At 41.0% G+C, this 12,251-nt stretch overlaps 1 protein-coding gene across 1 annotated transcript in view; it reads right to left on the bottom strand.

The window, feature by feature from the left end:
* PHF20 (PHD finger protein 20) overlaps positions 1–12,251 on the bottom strand; it is a 211,272-nt gene that overhangs the window by 65,467 nt on the left and 133,554 nt on the right. Inside the window, exon 10 of the mRNA XM_006875716.1 lies at positions 9,344–9,622. Coding sequence (XP_006875778.1) covers positions 9,344–9,622 — 279 coding nt within the window. The remainder of the gene's footprint in view (positions 1–9,343; positions 9,623–12,251) is intronic.

Genomic DNA, 12,251 nt, shown 5'->3' with positions numbered 1-12,251 from the left:
CTTGGTCTTCCTATTGTTGATTTCTAATTTGATAGCATTGTGGTCTGAGAAGATGCTTTGTAGTATTTTGATATTTGTAAATTTATTGAGATTTGTTCTGTGGCCTAAGACATGGTCTATTCTGGAGAATGTTCCATGTGCACTGGAAAAGAATGTGTATTGTGCAGTTGTTGGGTTGAATGCTATGTGCACATCTATGAGTTCCAATCGGCTGACTGTATTGTTTAGTTTTTCTGTGTCTTTGTCAAGTTTCTTTCTGGTTGTTCTATTCATTTTTGAAAGTGGTGTATTAAAATCACCGTCTATTGTTGTAGATTGACCTATTTCTTTCTTCAAATCTATTAGAGTTTGTTTTATATATTTTGGAGCTCTTTTATTGGGAACATAGATATTTACTATGGTTATTTCATCTTGTTCAATTGTCCCTTTAGTCATGAGATAATGTCCATCTTTATCTATTATGCTGTTTTTTGCCTTATTCTGTGTTACTGCTGATGGCGAACTTCATGCACCTCCACCCTAGCCACCATCAAGCCCCGCCTCCTACTCCCCTGTTTTTGTTATAAAACCTCTACCTTTAAAATAGTGACAGTTGCAATTAGTCATGATAACAATTACTCACTATCGAATCATAAGAATCTTATCCCCATCTCTTTTAACCAGACCCATCTACACAAGATGAAAACTATTCAGTGGGGGCTCGACCCCCTACACACACACACACACACACACACACACACACACACACTATTAAACTAACTCCCCGTTGAAACCATGTAAGCCAGTCACTTCGTGCCTTTTTCACCCCCTCATTTTAGGTAGCAAATGCCTAAACTGCCCACCCCTATCTACCCTGTGTACAGAGGGGATAGCATTGATACTTGATGTGAAGATTCCTTCCCTCTCTGTTTGTATTTAGAGTTACTACCTCCATGAGTATAGATCAGGGTCATCAAATCGTAGCAATTTACCCTCATTTCCTTTATAAAAATTTTTTGTTTTTATTTTTAATCTTCCTCTAGTCGAGTTCTGATATCAAGCCATCGAGGCCAACTCAAAGGGTACTATCTGCAAATTTGGGTATTCTTGTGTATCTCCTCTCTCACTTCATACCAGCTAGATGCTTCACTCTCAGCTGTAGGCCTCTGTGGCTGTGTTCTTGTCCACAGGCTCAGGTGTCCCCAGGTCTCACCACACTTTGGACCAACCTCTTCTGTCTCTCATCTCCAGGTCAACTGGAGTCTATGGAATGTGGTTGAACTCAGCCCATTTCTTCATTGCTGTCTTTCCCCCTCTTCCATTCAGCAGTTGACACCAATGTGGTCCTTCAGCAAACTTACATGCCTGCTCATGTGTTCCCTTTGATGTTCAGTCTTAGAGGAGGGTTTGTTCTAAAGGAATTTGATTGCTTGCTTTGCTGGCTTCCCGGTGAACAACTTGATTATTGTAGTAGCCAGTCATACTGCCATTTTTGTTTTGGGGTGTGTTAAAAGCTTTTTAAACAGATTCCACAATTATACTATATATGCAAAAGCCAAGGAAAACCAACAGCCTTCAATTAGTCAGTCTACAGTAAAAATGATTGTGATTGTTGTTAAAAGAAAATTGATTTGTGAGAAAATACAATGTTATAATAGAAAAGCCCAAAGTTTTTTGGTCAAGTTTTATTGACCAGAAAAAAACAAACCCCAACAACTTCAGTTTGTCACCTATGAAGTGGGCATAATAATACCTACCTTATAGATTAGTTCTGGACATTAAATAAAATGATACAAGTAGGGAACTTAGAACAATGCCTAACACGTGGCAAGTACTCATATGTTAACTGTTATTACCTTGCTTTTAATACTCTTCTCTCCCTGGATAATGGTGCTGGTCTGCTGTTAGCTTTCTCTTCTTCAGACAACTTAATCAACTGTACCATGACCCATAGAGATTGTGCTGGCTTATAGTTCTTCCCTCCCGATGCCAGACAAGACTGGACAAAGAGTAGCTGCCTGAGGAGAACCAGGCTTTCCTTGTCCTGTCCATAGGCTGCCAGCACCCTTCAGGAGAAAAACCAGAAAGTGCTCTTCTAGCTCCCTCCTTACAGCCTGCTCTCTATTTTTCCATCAGCTCTTCACCAATTTATGAGAGCAGAAGGTCAACTATCATCAGACTGTGACTTCCAAGAAGGAAAAAGCTAACTAGCATCACCATCACCTGTGGGAAAACTCTTACACGCCACAGAACATGGCCACATGGTTGGAACGAGAAGTTGCCCAGAGTATATTCTAACCTGTAGAAGAGGATGGCCACTTAAGGGCAGAACAGCAGTGGGTATACATTAGGAGGGATTCCCACTACCTATCAGAGGAAGTGCCACTTAGGTCCTGCTATCATCATCTCACCATCTCCACCTTCCCAGTCTCATCTTCCATTAGTTGACTACCATGGACCTGACCCAGACAACAACCCATGTGGGTTCTCCAAGAAACCCCTCCTTTGTGCCCTGAATTTTCTGCTTTAGTTCATGTGGCAGAGACTGTTACACATCGCTCAACACCCATTTCTCTACTTCTTCCATTGGAAAAGGCTTTGTTTTCCAGCTCCCACTGAGCAGGATATGAACAAAAGTGACGTGAGGCATTTCTGGATTGTGCCCTTAAAAGTAAAAGGAATGCTCTCCCTATCTGAGTGGCTAGAAAACGGACAAGCTGGAAAGCCTTCTTAGACCAGAAGAGGAGAGCAGCACCCTTAGCCTGGAAGAGCAATGAGGAAAATGCTGGGTCCCAGAAACCTAAGAGCCACAGAAAAGCCACCATATGAAACTTGGAGTTTGACCAGAGAGAGAAATTCACCTCTGTCTTGTTTAAGGCAGCTATTTTAGTTCTCTCTGTGATGGCATCGTAACCTATAGCCTAATGAAGTTCCTTGAAGGAAGAGAGGGCATGTTCTGTGAGAAAGTCCAGCTAATACAAAATAAAAGGTACAAAAAGCAACAAAGTAGTACCCATTCTGATGCCCCAAGGTCAACTTTTACCAAGGTTGAGAGTACGAACCAAACGGGTGTGCCAGTGACATTTCCTTTGACCCTAGAATATTCTTTCTGGACCAAACTTCTACTCAGGATGGAATTTACCTTCGCAGAACAAACCCAAATAGCAATGTAGCCTGACCTCCACACCTGGAAGAGTATTTACTTACTAAGAAAAAGCAAAACTAAATTCACGTACATGACTTGTATGAGCAAAGAGGAAGCAAAATTACAAAGGCTGGAGTCAGAAGGGTCATCATCACCTTCATGCCTCTGAATCATTGCTTGTTCTTCCCCATAAAGGGATGCCTTTCCCAACCCTTGCTTCAAGTCAAAACCTAAATCACCCTTGCCTTTTTAAGGCCTAACTTATTCCCACAGCACTTTTAATACAAAACTCAGTCCTTTAACTGCATCATTTATGTGCTTCTCTGCTATGTGAAAGTTGTTATTGTTGTTGTTAACTGTCGAGTCACTTCTGACCCACAACAACCCTATGTACAACAGAACAAAACACCGCCTAGTCTTGTACCATCTTCACAACTGCTGCTGTGCATAAGCCCATTGCTGGAACCACTGTGAGAATCCATCTCATTGGGGTCTCCCTCTTTTTCATTGACCTTCTCCAGGGACTGGTCCCTCCTGATAATATATCCAAAGCATGAGAGATGAAGTCTGGTCACCTTGGCTTCTAAGGAACATTCCAGTTATACTATTTCAAAACCCAGATTTGTTTATTCTTCTGGCAGCCCATGGTACCTTTAAAATTCTTCTGCAACACCATTAACTCAAATATATAAATTCGTCTATGGTCTTTGTTATTCGTTGTCCAACTTTCATATGCATATGAGGCTACTAAAAATACCAGGTCAAGCACACCTTAATCCTCAACTGACATCTTTGCCCTTCAACACTTTAAAGAGGTCCTATACAGCAGATGTGCCTAATGCAATATATTGTTTGATTTCTCGACTGCTGCTTCCATGAATGTTGATGGTGGATCAAAACAAAATGAAGTCTTTGATAACTTCAAATTTTTCTCCATTTATCATGATGTTATTTACTGTCCAGTAGTGAGGGCTTTGTTTCCTTTACATTGAGGTGCAACCCATACGGATGGCTGTGGGCTTTGAGCTTCATCAGTAAGTACTTTAAGTTCTCTTTGCTTTCGGGAAGCAAGGTTGTATCATCTGCATATCAAAACTTGCCCATATAAAAGACACTTGCCTTATTCACACAAAGTCCTAAAACTTTATATTAATATCCTTATTATCAGAAATGAGGAAATCAAATCAGGACTGCTACTAGGATTTGCGTCTCTTGGAATTGCAGACTAGAACCTTTTCTCCTGCTCAATTTTACTGGCAAGGAAATTACAAGGACAAAAATAATCATCTGTGCAGACTGTGATAGTCTACTGGAGCCCTGGTGGTGCTGTAGGATAAGCACTAAACTGCTAACCACAAGACCAGCAATTCAAACCTACCAGCTGCTCTCATAAAGATTTACAATCTCAGAAACTCTATACAGGATCACTGAGCTCTGGTAGTGTAGTGGTTACGAACTGGGCTGCGAGCCTCAGGGTCAGCAGTTCAAAACTACCAGCTGTTCCAAGGGAGAAAGATGAGGCTTTGTGCTACCGTAGAGATTTACAGCCTTGGAAACCCTGTACAGGGTTGCTATGAGTCGGACCTGACTCCAGGGCACATAACCACCACCAACCATCATGAGTGAAAATCAAGTCAATGGCAATGAGTTTGATTGTTTTCTTTCTATGAATAGTTGTACTGGAAACCCCAGAAATACTCCATCAGAAACCCAAGTTCCCATTTGCCATAATCAGAGTACTCAGTTTTTAGAAAAGAGGGTAGAACCTTTTAAGTAATACAAACCTCAAACAGCACAAATCCCGTAATATTCTATCCACTTTTCACTTACACAGAATATTGAGTGAGTTCACGCTGCCTATGAACTAGGAAACAGGCTGCCCGTTGTCAGAGCCTCACTCTAAATACCTTCCTAGTTGAACTCCCTATGCTGACTGTAATTCCACTTCTAAAGATAATAACTTCTTAGAAGTCTGAAGTGGAAACTCAGATATACTGTGAAAACTGGTGAGTTCGTTTTATTCTTTTTTATTTTTATTTTTTAAGTCTTTACTGTGAATTGAGTGAACGTTTTACAGGGCAGAACAGCAGTTTTACATTCAACAAATCATATACTTTGTTTTATTACAATGGTTATAATCTGTTCCATGTACCATCAGTTAACAGTATTTCTCTCGATTAATTTTAGCTCTTTTTTTTTTTTTAAACACTCAGGCAGATATAATCATTTACACCACCAAACGGTACATTCTGCAAGTCTGCCTCCTGGCTGCCACCTCTCAATCCCTGTCATCCCATGCTAGAGTTCTCAGCTGCTCCCTCTTTCCATGTCCCCGTCTCTGCCTCCATCTCTGGTGTCGCTGCTACTCTGGATTAGGTCCCGCATTCCATTTTTTCCAAAGATTTTTAAGTGCTATCTTGTGCACTGCCATGTCTAAAGCTTTGGTTAATCTGTCCTAACAGAATTCTCTTTTTTTTTTTTAATGCTTTATTGTGAATTATGTGATAGTTTACATGGTAGGACATTAGCTTCACATTGATCCCACAGTATATCGTTTCCTTGCCATAGTTACAATCCCCTCCATCAACCAGAGAGTATACCCTGCAAGCTTGCCCCCCAGTCGTCCACATACCACCCCTCTCCCTCTCTGGGTCCAAAGTCTACAGCCACTCCATCTCCCCACGTCATCGTCTCTGCCTCCATCCTTGGCATCACTGCTTCTCTGGGTAGGGTTCCATTCTCCACTCTTCTCCTTTGATGGTACCAGGGACCTGGGACCTCCGCTCCTAGACTGCAAGGTTAATCACTCCCGTCCCTTTGCCCCAAAACGTCTACCTTTACATTTCCAGCCCTTACAATCCGTCCTGATAACAATTATTTGCTATTATATCACAAAAGACCCATCTGCATCTCCTTTCATCAGAATGGATACTACTAAGTGAAGATTCTACCTTGCTCCATGCCCTCTGGACCAGGGTTCCCTCTTGAAAGCTTGTAAGCCAGTCACTTGTTGCCTCTGAACCCTCCTCCCCCCCATTCTGGGTAGCCAATGTCCAAGTTGCTCATCCCTGTCCTCTGTGTGTACGGAGGAGGTGGGAATGATCCTCACTGTGAAGATTAGTTCTCTTCTTTAAAATCTAAAGCTATTTCATTAGATTAGTCAGGTACCCTGAAGAAATGATCAGAGGGAGAAAGGTCCTTCTGGAACAGGAGGGCTGGGGTAGAATGAGGTAGCTACACAGTGGAATCTTCTTAATAACCTGATATGCTTACTCTCACTGACAGACGGCCTTTAGACCCCATTTCACAAATAATGATAACGAGGCTCCTGCTGGTCCGTGGCAGAGACAGGACTAGTAGCCAGAGTTTCAATTTCTCATTCTAGAACTCAGCAAGATGGACTGTCTGGTTTTCTTCAGTCTGGAAATTAATTGCTAGCCATGCCAGCTCAGCAATGGGGCAAAAGTGATACATTTCGACAGTGGGAAAACTGTCTGTGAGGTCTGTATCCACCTGACATGAGAGAAGGCACGTTTTCTTCAGAGCTGTTGGTCCCTCCTTTTCTTCCTGGCTGTAAAAATCCTGCCTCCAAGGGAGACAGTACAAGAATGAAAAGGGTGGATCCCAGGAAGTAGGTGAGTGGCCTGTGTAGCACATTCTGCTAACAAACTGACCAGTTATACAAAGAAACAATAGGAGACAAGTTAAAACACAGTGATTTAAAAGACCCATTTGTTTCTTCTAGAGCATTTGTAACTGTCCAACCTGTTGGCCTGGTGAGTATACCCAGAACAGTTCTTGTTATAAAAAACGAACATGCAAAAATCACCCTGAGACCATCAAGGGAGAAGAGCAGAGTGAGGGACTCTATCCAGAGAAGCAGTTATACCAGAGATGGAGGCAGAGAGGATGACATGGAGAGATGGAGCAGTTGGGGACTCTGGACACAGGGAGAGGGACTGTGTGCTGAAGGCCAGGAGGCAGGCTTGCCAGGTATACCCTCTGGTTGTTTGATGATGCATGGAGGAGATTGTAATAATTGCAATGAAACAAAATACAATAGGATAAACGTAAAGTTGATGTTCTCCCATGTAAAATATTACTCAATTCACAATAAAAAAAAATTTTTTTTAAATCACCAAGGCATTTCCAAAATCCATACTATGTAAAAGAATAAAATCCCAAATCAGCATAATGGTTGTGTTGTTGTTAAGGGCTTTCAACTCAGGTCTGCCTCATAGCGACCCTGTTTAGGATTTTCAAGGAGCAGCTGATGAATTTGAACCTCTAACCTTGAAACTCAAACAGAACTTGCAGTCCAGTGCTTATCCAATAGTGTCACACCAGGACTTCAGTATAATGGCATGAGTCCCACTACATGGGACTGTGTGTTGTTGTTGTTGTTTGTTGTTAAGTGTGGTCGAGTCGGTTCCGAACCATAGCGACCCTGTACAGGGTTTCCGAGGGTGTAAATCTTTACGGGAGTAGAAAGCCTCATCTTTCTCCCGCGGAGTAGCTGGTAGTTTCTAACCGCTGATCTTAAGGTTCGCAGCCCGATTTGATGGGACTGTGTGTAGCAGTGGAAAATCATTCACTGAGGTTTCTTAATTATACTAAAACAGCAACACTCTGTCTATACTGGTTTTGCAGCTGAAGCCAGTTCTCTGACTGCCTGGGCTAATTAAGAGTTTACTTTAGAGGTCAGCTTGACAGAAGAAAAAAGGGTCTCGACAGCTGTGGACTTAATTTTAAATAAATTACTGGCACCTGGCCTTGGGAAGCCGTCTCCTACAGTCTGGTTCCCATAAGTCTGCTCTAAGAGACAGCTATCACCGACAGGTGACAGAGCCACTCTAGAATTTGCTGAAGTCACTAAAGTGGTGAGGGCTACCTTGCCCTCCAGCCCACATTTAACGTCTCCTCTGAGGTGCCTACTGGCCAGTTCACATTCCCCAGGCAGGTCAACGATCAGTCTCACCAAATACACAGCAAGACTGATGAAAGAGAAGGGTAAAAGAGTCACACATTGAATATAGCACAATAATGGTAGCTACTGACCACCTGAAATGTGATTCAGTATGTACAAAGTTATTCAGTTTGTGTAAAATACACACCAAATTTTAAAGACTTACTATAAGAGTATAAAATAGCTCACAAATAGTTTTTATATTTGTTACATGCTGAAATTATAGTATTTTAAATATACTGGGTTATATATTATTTAAATTAATTTTACCTGTTTCATTTCAGTTTTAATTATGGCTACATGACACTTTTAAATTACATATGTAGCTCAAATTCTCTAACAGACAGTGTAGAATATATGGCAACACTCTACCGTGAATCTGACATACTATGTCTTCACAATACAGCTGAGGACTGACTTCTCTGTGGGTCAGAGATCATCTTAATCTGTATGGCCCTGACCCCCTATCCTGAAATCTGATTTTACATTCCCCTGAGAATACTGATATATGTCCCAGGAGTTCCACATACCATGGTGTTGAAAATTAAACACTAGCCTAAAAAATTAAAGAGTAACATTACAATTCCAGACAAAAAGCTGAAAAACTTGTAGAATGTATTGGAAACTCATGAATCCTTCTGAAATTCCCCTAGAAACATGCAATTTTTCAATTTCTGTCAGTTTCAGAAGTCCCCAAAAAATATTCTCTGCAATAAGATATGAACATGAAATTTTATGGTAATTTTATTTGTATTTCACAATGCAAGAGAAATAGTGCTGCTACAAAATGTCTTCAATTTCAATTAAAGTGATATAGGAATCAAATTTAGACACAGCAGTAGAATCAAATCATCACCTTTTTGTTCTTCTGTCTTGCTGGTAGGGTAGGGTGTAAGCTTGGGGGTGGAGGGAAGGATGAAATTACCACAGCCATGCTCTTCTGACTGACTTCTCCTGCTGGTCTGAAGGTGTTTCCCTACCCACTCTGCCCTTGCTTCAGAGTATGAGCACAAAAGCCTTCAAAGAGAAATGATTTGGGCAGAAGAAGCAAAGGCAAGAATAAAGTTCAGATATTCCTGCTTTCTCCAGGAGGACTACCACCACATGACACAAATCACTAGTCATTTCTAATCTTTTAGTACTCAACTGGACCAGATCAACATAAAGCCTGCTTTCTGTGTTTTCCAGAAATGTAAGCAGTTGACTTGAACATCATAGATCTCTACAGAACAACAGAAAACTAAAATACTTACTTGGGGAACTGGCCGAAACCCGCTTCCTGGCAAGGGTATCCTGGCTGGCCTTGTCTGAAGTTGAAGAACCCCTTGTTTGGACATGCCTCTTTCCTGGACTCTCTTCTGGCTCTGGAGACTTCTCCATTCCATGGAAATACTTCATGTGATAGTGCAATAGTTTGGCTTTGCGGAAAAATTTTAGGCAGTCCACAACCTTGCATCTAAACTTGTGGTCCAGGTCAACCGCTGGTACTTTAGATGTTACAATTTCATCTGTTTTCTTCAAAGTACTTGTTACTAAAAAACAAAAACAGAAATCCTTTAATGCTTGTTGTTAGGTGCCATCGAGTCAGTACCGACTCACAGCGACCTTTTATACACAGCAGAACGAAACCAGTTAGCAGAGCTAACCGGCCCCACCCTTTAATGCTTATCCTACATTTATTACAAAACATGTGTCAATGCATGGCAACAGAAAGTGAAAAACAGCATGCATATGCAGCCAGAGACATCAATCAGACTGCGTCCATCCAAAATTCCTGTGTTGAGGGGATGAATACAACTTGAAGCAAAAAAGACACAACTGTAATTTATCTTTAAAAAAAAAAAACAAAAAACTTTTTTTTAAAAGTATTCACAGAAATTCTCAAGTTGTCGTAGACTTTGGAAAGAGAACAGAAAAAAATTCTAAAGAAAAGCAGGACCCCAACCTAGCACTTAATATTCATGAGTTGGAGCAGTTTAAGATTCACCACTGTCCTAACACCTATTGGTACAGTATACAAGCATACCTTAGAAATATTGTGGGATCAGTTCTAGACCACTGTAATAAAGCAAGTATCACAATACAGCGAGTCTTAGAATTTTTTTGGTTTCACAGTACATGTAAAAAGCTATGTTTATACTATACAATAAATAGTCTATGAAGCGTGCAAATAAAATACTTGAAATATTGTGAGAATTTCTAAAATGTGACACAGGGACAAAAGGTGAGCACATGCTGTTGGGAAAATGACACTGACAGACTTGTCAGACACAGGGTTGCCATAAATCTTCAATTGGTAAAAACACGGTATTTTGGGAAGTGCAATAAATCGAAGTACAATAAAATGAGGTGTGCCTGTCGACAGAACTAAGAACATCTCATCTTTACAGTATGAAACCTGTGGTGGCAGTGTACTGTGGAGTTGGTTCTGACTCACAGCGACCCTACGTACAGTTTCTGAGGCTGTAAATTTTTACAGGAGCAGAAAGCTGCATCTTTCTTCCACGGAAGAGCCGGGAGTTTCAAACTGCTGACCTTGAGGTTAGCAGCCCGACTTAAAACTACTATGCTACCAAAGCTCCTTGTATGAAATGTGGGAGTTTACAAAAGTTTTTACACAAGAAGATTATTACAAAGGATTTTAGTAAAGCATTTTTGAGTTCACTACCTCGGAAACCCTACATAGGGTCACTATGGGTCAGAACCGATTCAACGGCACTTAACACCACCAACAACATGTACTTTAAGGAGCTCTGGTAGCATAGTGAGTACGAATAGGGCTGCTAATCTCAAGGTCAGCAGTTCGAAACTACCAGTGGTTACGAGGGAGAAAGATAAGGCTTTCTGCCCCCATAAAGATTTCCAGCATCAGAAACCCGATACAGGGTTACTATGAGTCAGAACCAACTCCATGGCACATAACCACCACCACATATGCTTTCTTTGATCAGAAGGGCCCAGAGACTACAAGATAAAGGAACAATGAACTGAGTGGAGATGGAGGAATAAGGAGAACTTACAGGATTCAAATTATCAAATTCAGAGACAAAATTGTTTGATTCCTCATATCACTGTCAAGCACCAATGACAAAAAAATAAAGCTGCCACAAATTCATGTGGATTAGAAACTTCATTTATTGAAATCTTCTTTTGTAAAACTCTCACTCCAACAAGAGCAAGCACCTTAAACTCAAGTCACTCCTACTTTACAGATCAGCTCACCCAAGAACAGACCCTGCTTGAGTGAAACAAAATTTCCTCATACGCAATGTACAATTTCCACTAAAAGTAGGCACCATTATAAACATTTGGAAAACATGACTACTTTTATAAGTACAATCAGAAGCAAGAAAAACCGAAAGCATACTCTAGGATACATTTCAAAATCAGCACTAGACAGCAATGAAGAAATGGGCTAAATTCAACCATGTTCCATAGACTCCTGATGACCTGGAGATGGGAGAGAGAAGAGGAAGGGCTGGTTGGTCCAAAATGTGGTGAGACCTAGCCTAGTGTGGTGAGACATAGCTATAGAGGGTTAGAGCTAAGAGTGAAGCATCCAGTTGATATGAAGGGAGGGGAGACACACAAGAACACCCAAACTGGCAGACAGCATTCATGTGACCTAGCCTCAATGGCTGGGTAATCAGAACTTGACTTGGTTGGTTATGTGCTGTGAAGTCAGTTCTGACTCATAGCGACCCTGTACAGGGTTTCCAAGGCTGGAAATCTTTACAGCAGCAGAAAGCCTCATCTTTTTCCAGTGGAACAGCTGGTAGTTTTGAACAGCTGACCTTGTGGTTTGCAACCCGATTCGTAACCACTACACTACCAGAGCTCCTTAGAACTCAACTAAAGGAAGATCTAAAAAAAAATTTTTTTATAAAGGAAATGAATATAAATTGTTACAATTTGATGAACTTGACCTATACTCATGGATGTAGTAGCTAAAATGAGGGGGAAATAAAAGCATGAAGCGACTGGCTTACAAGGTTTCAAGAAAGATCTTAGTTTAAGAGTGTGGGGGGAAAGAAAGAGTCCCCACTGAATAGCTGTCATCTTGTCTAGATGGGTCTAGTGAAAGGAGATGGGGATAAGATTCATAAGATTCAATAGTGAATAACTGTTATCATGACTAATTGCGACTGTCACACTTGTAAA

This window comes from Chrysochloris asiatica, unplaced genomic scaffold, assembly GCF_000296735.1.
Source record: "Chrysochloris asiatica unplaced genomic scaffold, ChrAsi1.0 scaffold00337, whole genome shotgun sequence".
In the NCBI taxonomy this organism is placed as follows: domain Eukaryota; kingdom Metazoa; phylum Chordata; class Mammalia; order Afrosoricida; family Chrysochloridae; genus Chrysochloris; species Chrysochloris asiatica.
Note: the sequence above shows the minus strand (reverse complement) of the source record. Positions and strands in the feature narration are given on the sequence as shown.